Source organism: Erpetoichthys calabaricus, chromosome 1 (genome assembly GCF_900747795.2).
Source record: "Erpetoichthys calabaricus chromosome 1, fErpCal1.3, whole genome shotgun sequence".
Taxonomy (NCBI): domain Eukaryota; kingdom Metazoa; phylum Chordata; class Cladistia; order Polypteriformes; family Polypteridae; genus Erpetoichthys; species Erpetoichthys calabaricus.
In genome coordinates, this window is record NC_041394.2 from 247,357,689 (window position 1) to 247,374,654 (window position 16,966).

At 38.7% G+C, this 16,966-nt stretch overlaps 1 protein-coding gene across 3 annotated transcripts in view; it reads right to left on the minus strand.

The window, feature by feature from the left end:
• The window catches only part of usp6nl (USP6 N-terminal like), a 308,470-nt gene that overhangs the window by 35,202 nt on the left and 256,302 nt on the right, over positions 1–16,966 (minus strand). For all 3 annotated transcript variants that reach the window (XM_028813853.2, XM_051935830.1, XM_028813845.2), the window contains 2 exons: positions 7,323–7,371; positions 4,077–4,197 (listed from right to left, as the gene is read on the minus strand). In XM_028813853.2, coding sequence (XP_028669686.1) covers positions 4,077–4,197; positions 7,323–7,371 — 170 coding nt within the window. The remainder of the gene's footprint in view (positions 1–4,076; positions 4,198–7,322; positions 7,372–16,966) is intronic.

Here is a 16,966-nt window from a genome sequence, read left to right on the forward strand (position 1 = left end):
CTTCTTAAGCCAAAAGTTTTGTTTCTAGGACACATTGTGAGTGGGCAGGGCATTGCCACTAACCCAGCTCTCATAAACAACGTAAAAAATTGGAATACACCAGTAAGTGTCAAGGAGTTACAGACATTCCTTGGACTTTGCAACTATTACTGGAAATTTGTACCAGTATTTTCAGAAATTGCGAGTCCAATGACCCAGCTGAAAGGAATCAAATTCAAATGGGAGTGAGACTCAGCAGCTAGTATTTCAGAAGCAGAAGAAAAGTTTGACAACAGCTCCAATATTGGCTTATCCCCTGCCTTGTGAATTTCCCCTTGGGATTAATAAAGTATCTATCTATCTATCTATCTATCTATCTATCTATCTATCTATCTATCTATCTATCTATCTATCTATCTATCTATCTATCTATCTGAAGGGACCTTTATACTAGATACAGATGGTTCCAGCTTTACCATCAGTGCAGTCCTCTCCCACCTGCAAGAGGGAGTGGAAAGGGTTATTACATATGCCAGCTCATGATTACAAAGCACCCAGCAGCGTTACTGTGCAACAAAAAGGAAACTGCTTCCTGTGGTGACGTTTATAATGCACTTCAGACATTATCTTCTTGGCCATTGTTTTCTCATTTGTACTGATCATAACAGTCTCACTTGGCTCTTCCAATTCAGACATCTGGAAGGACAGTTAGCCCACTGGTTAGAGGAACTCAGCCAGTATGACATCCAAATTGAACATTACAAATGTATACAACATGACAATACCCTTTCCAGGAAGGAAGGGGAGTCTGCTTGTAAGTGCTACCATGGTGGAAAAGATCTTGACAGCCTGCCTTTTGGGGGCTGCGCACATTGTCAAAAGCAATGGAGTTGCTTCGAAAGTGATTTGGATGATGAGATCCCCCGTGCAGTGAGGCGGAGTTCACTTGGGAGTGGGCACGCTGAAAATGAAGTCCCAACTAAGACAAATTCAATAGGAGACCACAATGAGGTCCAGGGAGTGTCTCACCCACTGGGTGTGCAAGAAACTAGCTGGATTCCAGAATTCAGCATACAGCAGTTAGAGGAGGAACAGAGGAAGAATCCTACTCTATCCATTCTTCACAGATGAAAGGATCAAGAAAAGCTTCCTGCTCAAGAAGTCGTCTCACTTGAGAGCTCAGTCATTCGCATATATTAGTTGTGCTGCCCACAGGTCAAGTGCTACCAAGGGGTTCTCTACTACCACTGGGATGGCACACTGGAAATGCCTTCTTCCCTTCAACTGTTGGTGCCTCAGTCTCTAGAGGCAGAAATCATCCACTTCTGCTATATCCCACCACAGTCCAGCCATCTTGGAGAGGGAAAGACCATTTAATAGGGTTCAACAACATTACTGCTGGGAGGGTATGAAATACGATATTTGTCTTTTTGTTAAGAAATGTAAGCAGTGCCAAGCTTGTAAATCTTTTGGGGTAAGAAGCAGAGCGTATCAGGCAGGGGTGCCGGGAATCGCTTACACATTAATGCACTAGGGCCGTTTCCAGTTTGGGCAACAAATACATCCAGGTAATTACTGTATCTCTTATGTACACTTTTCTATGGCGAACAAATAAAAATAGTACACAACTAGCCAACCCGCATAATTATTTATTGATGGGTGAACACTTCCTGAAAGACACAGTTGTCCAAATGGGGTGGGTTTGAGGATACGACTGTGAGTGAATGAAAAGATGGAACTCTGGAGAGAGCAACACAATGTACTGCATTCCAGTACATTGCGGTGAATGCAGGAGGAGGGTTAGAGTTGATGGGTGGGGCTCTGTCGTGCGTGCGTGTCCCATGGTCGGGCGACTTGGTGGATTATATATAGAAAAGCAGCCGGAACCGAAAAGAACAATGAAAAGTCAACGTGGCTCAGAGGTGCATGTGGAATGTAGCAGGTAGATAGACAACCCGCGGCGTAGCATACGCCGCATAATTATTTATCGATGGGTGAACACTTCCTGAAAGACACAGTTGTCCAAAGGGGGTGGGTTTGAGGAACTCTGAAGAGAGCAACATACAATTGTCCGTGACTGAAAACTGGTTTTGGCAGATACAGGCATATCTTTTTGAAAGTTTGGCCCTGTGCCTTATTAATTGTTATTGCAATGGCCAATCTAACATGAAATTGAACAGTCAAGTCAACGTGACTAACAGGTGCATGTGGACTGTACACAGATGAAAGCGACTCAGGTGAGGAGTTGGGGGCGGGTACATGAGCAGGCAGTGCGCATGCCTCGAGATTGAGGGTGGACGCGCGAGAAAGCGACTCAGGACACGGTATAGAACAACTACTGGGCGTGGCCATCACCACCAGCCTACAATATTCAAATATTCAAATATCATACAGAATGCTCATGGGAATGTCGCACGACTGAATCGAATGGTCTGGTCTCTGTCTTACGTGCCATGGTCGGCTGCTTAGTGAATTGTTGGTTGCTTGCATGGACTTGCGTGCGTCTTGCTTGCCATGGTCTGGTCTCTGTCTTACGTGTCAGCTGCTTAGTGAATTGTTGGTGGGCGTGGCTCTGTCTTGTGTGCGTCTTGCTTGCCATGGACTTTGTGAATTATATACAGTATATATAGATAACTAGAGGTTACAAGGGAAGTATGTGTAGGCGGGAAACAAATTAAAGTACTATGCACTTGGGCTGTATGCACACCATCACATTTTCATTTGGAAGCAAAGCTCTTGTGTTGTTTACAAAAGGATGCCTTGTCCATACTATAACGACGGAAAACACATATGATGGTGAACTTCACCCACACTGAGCATGCATGCACTGACGGCAAACTCGACAAAGGGACCGTGTAGTGAAAAATTTAGATCCTCGTACATATTAGCAAGCGCAGGACTCTGACAGTGCATTCATAGCATAGAAAAAGAAATTCTTTAAGGAGCTGCAGTGAATTGCCCCTGTCCCACGTTAATGCACTGATTACATTTGAAAGTGACAATCTTCAGAACTGACAGCAGCCATCTTGTCAATAAAAGAATATACTAAAAATGTTAAACCAACAATAAAAAAATGTTTAGCTCTACATTCCTTTGTGAGAGGATTGATTAAAGGCAGTCCAGAGCAATGTGAGCGTATTGTGTACCAAACAACATTTATAAAATCAACTCAATAGAACTCAATAGATATGCGTGTGCGCATGTGTGTATATCTACGCTTTACTGCATTGTGCTTTTTTTGTCTCTCTCTGTCCTGTAATATTGTGAGCTCGGCAGCATTCTACACCCATTCACTTATTATTAACTTTGTTGCAGAATGCTTTTCTCCTTAGTGAACAGATAAGTTTAAGTAGTAATCATTGAATAGAGGCTGTCAACTAAGATATTTACAATCTGACTTTCATGGGGCTCTGAATTTTTCACTACAATAGTTAACACCATCAGCCATGGAATTTATCACAAAACTGTAGTGACCAGTAAATAATTTCCCTTTTACACATATATACAGCAACTTTACAAAATGCAATTTAGATGTATACTAGTAAGCAGCATAATAAGTGCCATGGAAAGCAACCCGTCTATGCTCACTATGTTGGAAAATGTTTTTCTTTCATGAATGGTAACAAATCAGTGAATGATATGTTGTAATAAGCAAAATCCATTCTGGGAAGGGTCACAAAACAAGCACAAACCAAGCAGGGAGTGATTAGAATATATTGTTTTTGTGAAGCTCCATTTTTGCTCATCTACACCACAATGGTGATGCCGCATTTATGAAAGTATTCGGCTCTGCAAAGTGTCTTTAAAAGTTTTCACTTTCAGGGTTTAAAAACAATAGGGTAGTGTGGACAGAAGGCAAAAACATAGACATATGTATGCGTTTTTAAATGAGAAGTAATAATGTGGACAGGGTCTCAGTAAATTCTCAGTTCACAGACGTATCTTTAGATAATTTATTATGTACAACATACAAAGTCTATAGTCTGGGGTTTATCAATGTTTTGTTAAAAATAAGCTAAAAGTGAGAGATTAGCTAATCACTACAGCACAGAGTAACTGATTGTAAGACAGACATTTATACTGACTGAGGGACTTACCGTGCATTGCATGTTTCTGTCCAGAGAGAAGTCTCACCAATGCCCAAAATGCATCTTCTTCATTCATATAAATTAGAAGCAGGGCTGTGACTTGACTCATTCCTTGACAATATCCAACTTCCTAGTGTGAACACAGAAATATGAGAGTCTGTCAAGAATCAGGACTTAACAATTTCAAAATAAATAGTTAAAATAAAATCATTTGAATGATACTAGAAAAAAAGACAGCAATAAAAAATAAGGGCAGGAGAAAACTCCTAAAAGTATTTTATGCATAATATCTTGAACTGATGTATATAATTTAAAAATTGATTATGAGTATATTATACACTCTTGACCACTGCAAAGCATTAGGATGCAACTTATATTTCAAAATTATTAATCCAAATACTGAATAACAAGTTATATTTTTCCAAAGAACAATAATTACATGTAAGTATTGATTTTTCTTCTATTTTTTTTATCTAAACTTTATTCTTCATGGCCATAGCTCCAATTGACAAAAATAAAAATGAGACAGACTGCCATATATTAGTCACTGATATTGATAAATACTTTCAGTGCTGATGTGCGAAATTGTAAATTATAAATTAAGGTATGTACTCCTGGTTTATATTCCACTTACAGTATCAGAATTCTAATGTGCTTGCAGATTGTTCACTCAGTTATATATAAAAAGAAGAATTAACTACAATATTAACAAAAGAACCTAATAATTTTCTGCAAAGGATGTACAGTGGGGCAAAAAAGTATTTAGTCAGCCACCAATTGTGCAAGTTCTCCCACTTAAAAAGATGAGAGAGGCCTGTAATTTTCATCATATGTGTACCTCAACTATGAGAGACAAAATGAGAAAAAAAATCCACAAAATCACATTGTCTGATTTTAAAGAATTTATTTGCAAATTATGGTGGAAAATAAGTATTTGGTTACCTACAAACAAGCAAGATTTCTGGCTCTCACAGACCTGTAACTTCTTCTGTAAGAGGCTCCTCCACTCGTTACCTGTATTAATGGCACCTGTTTGAACTCGTTATCAATATAAAAGACACCTGTCCACAACCTCAAACAGTCACACTCCAAACTCCACTATGGCCAAGACCAAAGAGCTGTCAAACGACACCAGAAACAAAATTGTAGACCTGCACCAGGCTGGGAAGACTGAATCTGCAATAGGTAAGCAGCTTGGTGTGAAGAAATCAACTGTGGGAGCAATTATTAGAAAATGGAAGACATACAAGACCTCTGATAATCTCCCTTGACCTGGGGGTCCACGCAAGATCTCACCCCGTGGGGTCAAAATGATCACAAGAACGGTGAGCAAAAATCCCAGAGCCACATGGGGGGACCTAGTGAATGACCTGCAGAGAGCTGGGACCAAAGTAACAAAGGCTACCATCAGTAACACACTATGCCGCCAGGGACTCAAATCCTGCAGTGCCAGACGTGTCCCCCTGCTTAATGTGCAGGCCCGTCTGAAGTTTGCTAGAGAGCATTTGGATGATTCAGAAGAGGACTGGGAGAATGTCATATGGTCAGATGAAACCAAAATAGAACTTTTTGGTAAAAACTCTACTCGTCGTGTTTGGAGGAGAAAGAATGCTGAGTTGCATCCAAAGAACACCATACCTACTGTAAAGCATGGGGGTGGAAACATCATGCTTTGGGGCTGTTTTTCTGCAAAGGGACCAGGATGACTGATCCGTGTAAAGGAAAGAATGAATGGGGCCATGTATCGTCAGATTTTGAGTGAAAACCTCCTTCCATCAGCAAGGGCATTGAAGATGAAATGTGGCTGGGTCTTTCAGCATGACAATGATCCCAAACACACCGCCCGGGTAACGAAGGAGTGGCTTCGTAAGAAGCATTTGAAGGTCCTGGAGTGGCCTAGCCAGTCTCCAGATCTCAACCCCATAGAAAATCTTTGGAGGGAGTTGAAAGTCCGTGTTGCCCAGCGACAGCCCCAAAACATCACTGCTCTAGAGGAGATCTGCATGGAGGAATGGGCCAAAATACCAGCAACAGTGTGTGAAAACCTTGTGAAGACTTACAGAAAACGTTTCACCTCTGTCATTGCAAACAAAGGGTATATAACAAAGTATTGAGATTAACTTTTGATATTGACCAAATACTTTTTTTCCCACCATAATTTGCAAATAAATTCTTCAAAAATCAGACAATGTGATTTTCTGGATTTTTTTTTCTCATTTTGTCTCTCATAGTTGAGGTATACCTATGATGAAAATTACAGGCCTCTCTCATCTTTTTAAGTGGGAGAACTTGCACAATTGGTGGCTGACTAAATACTTTTTTGCCCCACTGTACATAGCTCAGTTGGTTTGAGTATGTGGCAACATTGTAAGTATAAGAGATAAACATCACATAAAATATGAAGTGTCTCTGGAAATCAGTGTGATAACAATCCTCTTCATTCATCAAAACTGACAAAGTACTTCTCAAACTGCTTACACATAACACAAGGGCACATTGATGGAAGGCTAGCTTTCTTTATACAATAGACATCCTACTCATAAAAAAATTACCATTAGTCTCTCTGAATCCATACAAATTACAACAATCTTGATCACTCAGATACAGCTAAAACTTGTTTATTGCAAAACTAAGCTTTACTGTTGTTAACCCTGCTGTTCCAGATGCTACTTTATAATTCTGTCATTAAATTTATGTTTCACACACTGAGTGTAACATTCAGTCTTGCTGCATGATTTACAAGATGACACTTTTTCAGTAATGTGAATTTTTTTTTCGCCAAAGTTGTTCACATGTTCTTGAAAGCTTGTTTTTTGTTCTGAAAGCATTTTTAGGAACGTTTATTGTGACAAAATCTTTTTCTTCCTATAATATTCCTTTTTAAAACCATTTATTAATAATGCTTAAATACTGACAGTGGTTCTGCAACAATGTAATATTCAAACTTAAAATGTTCAGCTTAGATTAAAAATGTAATATAGTTAACTGAACGTAGGCCGAATCAATAGAACAAAGCAAATCTGAATAGATTTGGGACGTACAGAGTTAAATCCATCCTCTGTACACATATGAACAGTGACAGACTCAGAAGGACCCACCCGCACAGAGGCACTTTGACACCACGATGACAGCCTCAACGCACCACCCAGCTCTCAGCAGAACATCCCAAATTCTAAACTCACTCCTTTTTAAAACTGCTATCAAATCTATTAAGATGGCATGCACATTTTAAGAGATTATGTAGAAGTCACTTACTGTGTTATATACAGAATATGCAATTAAAACATGGAATAAAGCTTGCTGCCTGGAAAAAAAGAAAAATAACAGGTATAGGTTTTGATTAACCACATTTATCAAGGTCAAAACATCTTCAATGGAATGGCATCAGGCAAAATTCTGAATTATTCCAATTAAGGTTCATTGGCACAGGGCCACAGACACCCTTAAACATCAAACAAAAAATGTTAGTCCCTATAGCAACATGGCAACTCATCTGTATTTCAAAGGTCTTTTGTATTTGTGTGTGTGATAAATTATTAACAATTCCACATAAAAGGAACAGAAAACAATCCTCAAGAAAGGGACACAACAAAGTGCAAGTCATTTGAATTCACTGATAATTTCAGATTTCCTGTCCACATTATTTTTTAATCACTTTGACCACGGGTCAATGATATGCTTTGATACATTTCTGATTGTGGGCAAGATTATTTTTTTATTCTAATAGACAAGAAACAAAAACAAAAGTGCATTATACTTCTTTAAAATGCATGCTGGCAAGCACTGGGAATAAGTGGTTAGGGTAGGTTCTGTTTGAAATACAAATAAACATGGCCAATCTTAATTCACGAGAAGTCTTAGATCTTCGAACAGCAGAGAAGGTAAAGACACAGTAAAGCATTAAGTGCACAGCGTGGCAAATATTAGTAGAATGGCAAGAGGAGATCAACCAAGAACACTGTACATGTTAATGAGGAAAGGCACAACATGGCTATCAGAGCTAGAAAATCTGGATTCTAATTGGAGTGGTCTTTATTTCCACTTTCCTTCCAGATCGATTGTTTAAAACAATATGATTATTTTTAATCAAACTGTACCTAATCAAAAAAAAATACTGAACATTTTCTTTTATTTGTTTCTTTAAATTTAAACTCTTACTAACAACAGTACATTATAATACTTTCAAACCTGCTTAACAGGCTGAAACCAGCTGTAAATGGGGTGCCAATTCATCACAGAACCCATTCATGCACCCAATGTCACAGACACCGGGTCAATCTGGAGTCTTTAGTAAGTGGCAAGTAAATTAAAAGTACAAGGAGCAAACTCAGGCAGACACAGGAAGAAAGTGCAAATTCCAAACAGACAATATCCAAGCTACAGTTAGGTCCATAAATATTTGGACAGAGACAACTTTTTTCTCTTTTTGGTTCTGTACATTACCACAATGAATTTTAAATGAAACAACTCAGATGCAGTTGAATTGCAGACTTTCAGCTTTATTTCAGTGGGGTGAACAAAACGATTGCATAAAAATGTGAGGCAACTAAAGCATTTTTTTAACACAATCCCTTCATTTCAGGGGCTCAAAAGTAATTGGACAATTGACTCAAAGGCTATTTCATGGGCAGGTGTGGGCAAGTCCGTCGTTATGTCATTATCAATTAAGCAGATAAAAGGCCAGGAGTTGACTTCAGGTGTGGTGCTTGCATGTGGAAGATTTTGCTGTGAACAGACAACATGCGGTCAAAGGAGCTCTCCATGCAGGTGAAAGAAGCCATCCTTAAGCTGCGAAAACAGAAAAAACCCATCCGAGAAATTGCTACAATATTACAAGAGTCAAAATTTACAGTTTGGTACATGCTGAAAAAGAATGCAAGCACTGGTGAACTCAGCAACGCAAAAAGACCTGGACATCCATGGAAGACAACAGTGGTGGATGATCGCAGAATCATTTCCATGGTGAAGAGAAACCCCTTGACAACAGCCAACCAAGTGAACAACACTCTCCAGGGGGTAGGCGTATCGATATCCAAGTCTACCATAAAGAGAAGACTGCATGAAAGTAAATACAGAGGGTGCACTGCAAGATGCAAGCCACTCATAAGCCTCAAGAATAGAAAGGCTAGATTGGACTTTACTAAAGAACATCTAAAAAAGCCAGCACAGTTCTGGAAAAACATTCTTTGGACAGATGAAACCAAGATCAACCTCTACCAGAATGATGGCAAGAAAAAAGTATGGAGAAGACGTGGAAAAGCTCCGTATCCAAAGCATACCACATCATCTGTAAAACACGGTGGAGGCAGTGTGATGGCTTGGGCGTGCATGGCTGCCAGTGACACTGGGACACTAGTGTTTATTGATGATGTGACACAGGACAGAAGCAGCCGAATGAATTCTGAGGTGTTCAGAGACATACTGTCTGCTCAAATCCAGCTAAATGTAGTCAAATGGATTGGGTGGCGTTTCATGATACAGATGGACAATGACCCAAAACATACAGCCAAAGCAACCCAGGAGTTTATTAAAGCATGGAAGTGGAAAATTCTTGAATGGCCAAGTCAGTCACCTGATCTTAACCCAATTGAGCATGCATTTCACTTGTTGAAGACTAAACTTCAGACAGAAAGGCCCACAAACAAACAGCAACTGAAAGCTGCTGCAGTAAAGGCCTGACAGAGCATTAAAAAGGAGGAAACCCAGAATCTGGTGATGTCCATGAGTTCAAGACTTCAGGCTGTCATTGCCAGCAAAGGGTTTTCAACCAAGTATTAGAAGTGAACATTTTATTTCCAGTTATTTAATTTGTCCAATTACTTTTGAGCCCCTGACATGAAGAGATTGTGTTAAAAAATGCTTTAGTTGCCTCACATTTTTATGCTTTTTATGTTTTGTTCACCCCACTGAATTAAAGCTGAAAGTCTGCACTTCAACTGCATCTGAGTTGTTTCATTTAAAATTCATTGTGGTAATGTACAGAACCAAAATTAGAAAAAAGTTGTCTCTGTCCAAATATTTATGGACCTAACTGTAAATAACTAAATAACTAAAGGTGTTATAAAAGATCAAATACAACCCATTCCAAAATACAAACAATGCAATATTTCCAAAACACCACCTTTTTCTAGCGTGGCAGATCTTAACTTGACTTGAGGATCACAATGGTACTGTACATACAGTACATATTTTTGTCATGGCTTTGCGATTAAACAGCAGCACTGTGTCTTTCTTTAGCAGTTTTATAATTTTGATCGTAAATAGCTCATGAATGTTGTCATTCACATTTAATTTTAAATTGCATCGTCACAATGAACAGAACCACAGAACACTCTATATGAAGAGTAGAATAAAATTTATGAATTTGTGTGTTCCAGTATGCAATACACAGCAATTTTAATTGAAGTGTACATTGCAACCCAGTAAATGAACTTGAATCTATGAATTTCCTCCAGCACACAATGCAGACCATCTCAGCAAGGCTTCAGCTGATCAGAGAGGCAAGGTGTTCTCAATATCGCTGAAATTCTAAATGCCACAGACATATAAGCATATGGCACACTATAAAAGGTATGGGTGTGCTAAATCAGCCAACTATACATCAAACAATAATGCAACAAGTATTAAGGAAGAGGGATCTGACTGTAACTCACACTCTGTGAGATCTTGTTATAGATATAAAAAATAGTTGTATGGGTTAAAGTCCTAGCAAACCTCACACAACAAATTTACTCAACAAATACATTGATTGAGTAGTGAGAAAACCACTATGTAAATGTAAAGAATTATTATTATTATTATTTGCACAATGTTCTAACCCTCTCATCTTTATTGCTCTCGTCTTGACTCATGGAACTATAGAGGTATGGTTTATAAAAGTAGCATTCTTCTAGTTCATAGGTTACCATTTGCTTTTACCCAACATAGGTAAATAACTCAAGTTCAACAGTTAGGTATAATGTAAAAATACTAAATGACTCTCTAAATCAGTTCTTTTTAAATTGAAAGACTATATGGGTGTAAGGTGGCACAGTGCTTAGTGCTGCTTTCTCACAGATTCTGTGGCCTGGGTTTACACCATTGTGTGTTTACACCATTTCTGCTTAGTTTTTTTCCAGATATGGTTTACCACTCACTTTTGAAAGATATACTTGTCAGGTTAATTGCAGATTCTAAACTGGGCCGATCTGAGTGTGGGAGGGACGTTATGATATAGTGGTGCCCCTTTGGGTTGGTTAATTACATGTAATGTGACGATGCCAGGATAGATACCAGTTCTTCACTACCCTTGACTGAATTAAGTGGGACTGGAAATTTTATGTTATAAAAACATAGGTCTAACTACGCTTAAATAATTTTCTCCCAAATGTGTTTTTTTTTCTCGTCACAAGTTTTCAGTGTAAGCTACTTATCTGTGTTATTTATATTATGCATGTCATAATTAATACTTTGCAAACTCATTTGAAAATGGAGTCTACAGTAATATATACTGTACTTCTTTAAGACTATCCATCCAGAAGTATATGATGTATTTTGGCAGCAGTTTTAAATGCACAGCACACATTTAAGCAGTTAATATTGCAGTCATTCCTCACTTTAAGATAATCTTCTTTAGGTTAGGGCTCTGGTTTTACAGCATATAGAGAGATGAAACCACAGGATGGGAATGAGCTGCCTGCTGCTTAAGCATTCGCAAAGGGAATGACTGCCTGCTCCTCATCAAGTGGGAACATCAGACACAATGACCTGTCTAGCTTGTGCATTTTCAGCTGACAACAACAAAAATAAAGATCACAGTGAGGTAACTTTGTGTAAAGCGTTTGGGCAGTACCAGACTTAGAATGTGGTGGAAGGTATTTGGCCTGTTTATCATTTAGGAAGAGAGTTTCCCTAATTGTGTAATTCTATCTATCTATCTATCTATCTATCTATCTATCTATCTATCTATCTATCTATCTATCTATCTATCTATCTATCTATCTATCTATCTATCTATCTATCCATCCATCCATCCATCCATCCATCCATCCATCCATCCATGTAATTCTCTTGATATTTATCCCAGGATACCACCTGTTCAGTATGTACCTTGTACGAGTCTGTATACATTGTCTCAAACTTCATGACTGCAAAAATACACATTCTTCTATAATTCAGTTCAGTTTATTTTTTATATACTGTATATACTCGAATATAAGCAGAGTTTTTCAGCACCCAAAATGTGGTGAAAAACGTCACCCTTGGAGTGAGAGTCAGGTCCTGCTGCCCCCCTGTATATGAACAAGCCAGTTTCCCTTTTGGTTTCTGCGCGCCGATGATTTCCGCACATGTTCAGTCTCTCCCTGTGCAGCGAGCGAGCGAGAGAGGGAGACACACACACAAGATATCACATTGTTTTTGTTGACCTTCTTCTCCACTTGCAGAGCTAGTTTACTGTTTTTCTTTGAAATAAATACGCAAAAACATTTAACCTACTGATGCCTCAATTAATGTACGGTAATTTTATTGGTATTTATTTTGATTATTGAAACTTACCAGTAGCTGCTGCATTTACCACCCTAGGCTTATACTCAAGTCAATAAGTTTTTCCAGTTTTTGTAGGTAAAATTAGGTACCTCGGCCTATATTCGGGTCGGCTTATACTCAAGTATATACGATAAGTATTCTTCTCTTAGTGCAGGCTATAAAATAACAGAGAGTACCAAAACAATTTTAAAACCAAGTTCTGTCTATATTACTGTATCTGCCTCGTCCAGTTCAGGCTCGGGAGGGTGAACACCTATCATGACAGCATGTTGCTCAAAGTACTGTATGAAAACAACCCTAGATAGGGCAGTAGTCCACACTCACAAACTCATTTCTACTGGGCTAACTACAGTTAGTTAAAATAACACACACATTTGTGTTAAAGAAAATGGAGTACTTGGAGAAAAACCCACACAGGCACTTTGAGAATGTGCACAATCCACACAACCTGTGAATGACATGAGAGCGGCATTAAGGGCTCCGGGCCTGTGAGGCAGTGGCACTAACCAATGTGCCACACTGCCACCCTTATACTAAATGCTAGTGCTAAAATGACTTTCCTTTCATTGTGTAATTCTAAGAAGACATAAAAATGCTCATGAATTGAAACAGCATTTTACTGGCTGGTTTACAGTTCTTTCAATAATTAATAAAGCACTAATACATAATCCAACACAGGGCAGAAATTTTCATTAAATGAACAGTCTATAAAAAATTAAGAACTATGTTAAAAAGAAGCTATGTAATTATTATTGCATGATAATGACAGTTATTGAATACTGTGCATTTCACTGAGTAGTCCTCATCTTTTGGTATATGGTATGATGGGGGAGTTTGGTTTTATGAGTGCTAACAATGCATTTTGCTAATGGTGTCAGTTTGAAATGTACTGTGTGCGGACGTGCATGGAGTGGGAGAGCCATAAAATACCAAGTTAAAAGGAGTTAGAAATGAACGACAGTTCTAAACACTGTGCAAACAGGCAAAAGGCAAAGAGACTATACAGCTGAGAACTGAACAATGCAGCTGTCTTCATCTTAAACAAAAGCACACTCTCTCAAGCATTACCAACTTAACACATGCAGCACAAAAAAATTTCTATTTATCTTTCATCCTCAAAGATGATTAAGTCTTGTCATTTTTCCAAATATACTGCTGAATTTCTTTGATGGTTCATCCAAAGGATGTATGTTTGTAAATGGTTTTACTCAGTCACAAAGCAACACAGACTGATCTCCTGTTCATTAATGCATTTTCTAAATCGCTTTTCTTGGAGAGGGTAGGGTATACTTGTATCTTGTCTGTCACCTGATTAGCCAAGCTGAAGAAACAGGCCTTGCAGGCAATGTTAGTAAGGGGGCCTCCAGATTTGAGTGAGTGAGGTGTACCAGAATGCCAAAAAGCTGGCAGCTACACAATGGTCAAAACCAAAGACCTATGTATGGGTGGAGTTAGGTGAAGCCATAGAGTATGGCTTTCAGATGGCCAAAGTTTTTCTAGCAGACCATTTCAACACTTAGAAAAGCTACATGGGACATTGCCCAAGCTTGTTCTCAGCAAGGACAGGACAATGTTGACCTTCATCGGGAATACTTTTAATAGGCGAAAAGAGGAGGAAGAGTCAGAAGCATTGGCTGGGGTAGATAAAATCTGACCAGAAAATGAGAAATAACTGGATTTTGCTAACATGCCTCTCGAATGTTGTGGGGAAGGTGGGGACAGTTTCCCAAGCTTGGCATAGTTGATGCTTACTTCCATTTTTAAATAAATGTGATAGAAGGTTGTGTTTCAGCTACCATGGAATCACACTCCTAAGCCTCTCTCTAATTTGATAGTTGAATGTAAGATCTGGGAAGGGTAAAGTAGATTTCATTCTGGCTATAGAACAGTGGACACTCTTTGTCCTACCACAGATACCTGAGGCATTATGTGATATAACTAATATTGTCTACCTATACTTTATGGATTTGGAAAATGCTTATGACTGTGTATCCTGGGATATCCTGTGCAAGGTGGTACAAGAATATGTGGTTCGAGAGTTGATACTGCATGCCATTCAGCCCCTGTATTTGTGACACTGGAGTGTCTGCATAATTCACTTCCGGTCCAGACCACTCACCAGGATGCTGGATTCCACCAAGTATGCATCTTGTCTCACTTCCCGTTCATGATTTCATGGATAGCGCATCAAGGCAAAGCTAAGGATTAAAGAGTATGCAAGAGACTGGATCTCTACTGTCAGGTGATTTTGTCCTCTTGAGACACTGAAATGGTTCACAGCGGATTGTGATGCCACTGAAATAAGAATTGATACCCTCCAATCTGAGGTCATGGTCTTCTTCTAGAAAAAGAGTAGCTTGTTCCCTGTACATAAAGGGTGAGCAATTGCCTTTGTATGTGGATGGTGGTTCAAGTTCCTCAGGGTCTTGATGAGGATAGAGGGGATAGTAAGATTGACCAACAAATCTATACAGCAACCTTTAGTGCCACTTTAGTGAGTAAAATGTACATATCTAGTCAACAATAAACCAAAAAATTAACTTAGGGAAGGAAAATAAATACTAGCCCTGCCCAATTCCCAATATCATGGGTCCTTATGAGTTAATTTCTGGAATCCTCAACTGTTCATGAAGCAAGTAACCATATTTTAGTGGATTAGTATTAACCTATGCTGGTTTCAAGAAACATTTTTTCTTGATTTAAAGCCATGTCATGAGCTTTCTTTATTCCTATGTTCTCCTCTTTGCAAGGCAAAAAATGCATTTGCCACCTCGGTTCACCTCTCAAATTCAGTATGGACACATAAGAAGCAGAGTATTTTTTCAGAGTCTGTTTAACATTCACATTGTACCTCAGAGTAAACAGACAATAGTAAAGACAGTACAATAAACACGTGACCTTAAAATTCAGCTGAAACCTCTCCTGTCTTATTACTGGCAGAACAGACCAAGAATCTTGTGACAGCTTCCTCTTTCCTTGCACGAGCATTCCCTCAGATCATTTATCTGTAAATGCCAGTAAGAAGTCCACTGTGTGGACTTTGTGCTGCTACTCCAAACAGGGCCCTTTTTCTTTGACTTCTTGTCTCAAACTTTAATTTTTCATAAATATTTCTGAAGTATTCACTGACTTCTCTTCACATAAATGTTTTTGTGGGGCCAGAGATAACATTTAGCTCACATATCAAGTCATACCATTCAATAATGGATTACATTGATGGTGGTAAGCATATAGCCATTTTAAATATGAATATGCTAACTTTATTGATATTCAAGCTGAATGATCAGAACGTGCAAAAATAATTAAAGATTTTTGGGACCTGCAAAGTACAGCATCTTGCCATGACAATGGTTTGTCGGTCTGAAGGAAGATTTTGAAAAGGTCAACCCAATTTTGTTCCTCACTTAAACATTTCCTATGTGGTTTCTGAACCTTCTTAACTTTAATCCTGAAATAATGTAGATGATTCCACAAATTGAGCCTTGGATCTGCTCACTCAAAATCTGACTCCCCGTGGAGGTTTTGGAGGTAATGAACGTTATTATTTCAATTTATACTTTCCCCTTTGTGATCTTCTTAGTTTCTTTGGCTTTCTTCCTGCATTGGCCTCGCTGTGGAAACTGTGGGTGGGATACCTAGCAGAGTTTTGATGTGTTCAAAAGATTCTGCTTTTATTTCTGTTATCTTAGTGTAATGTGCAATTGTCTGTTAGGTGCTAATTTAGCTAACTGTGATTCTTGGAATTGTTCTGTTTACTTTTTTGGAGCTCTTTTGGTACGGAGAATTCTTTCTCAGGGGAGCACAAGGGCCCCTTCTGTGCTTTCCTCACACTGGACAGCCACCTCTCACTGTTTATTCCTACCTTTTTTTCCCTCCTGTCTTTTGCTCTCTCTCACACACGCATCAAGTATGGCTAAACCTAATATAATGTCATGGAATGTCAGGACCTTGAATTCAGGTCACCAACAGGTTTGTGTGCTTGATTTTCTTTACTGCCACAAAGTCAATGCAAATTTAGCTCAAGAGTACCTGTTGACCCCCAGCGTGGAATGCTGCACTAATTACTACTAAAATGTGGTGACTTTTTCTTCGTCTCCCTCCAAAATTTATTGTGCCCTTCTTCTACAGAAGCACACTCTTCAGAGTTCACATTTGGATGCAGGCAGTAAATATAGTGGCAGTATTGAGTTTTTATTTTTATTTTTTAAATCTAAGTGGTTATAAATTATTGTTTGCTTCTGCATATAGTCACACTCTATTCCTTCCTTCCATTTTTTGTAGTCAAACATATTTTTCTCTTTAAAGTCATCCCTTCATGGGTGCTAATGCTGTGATCCATTGATCTTAGTTTATTTTCAAGCTGTTTCACTCTT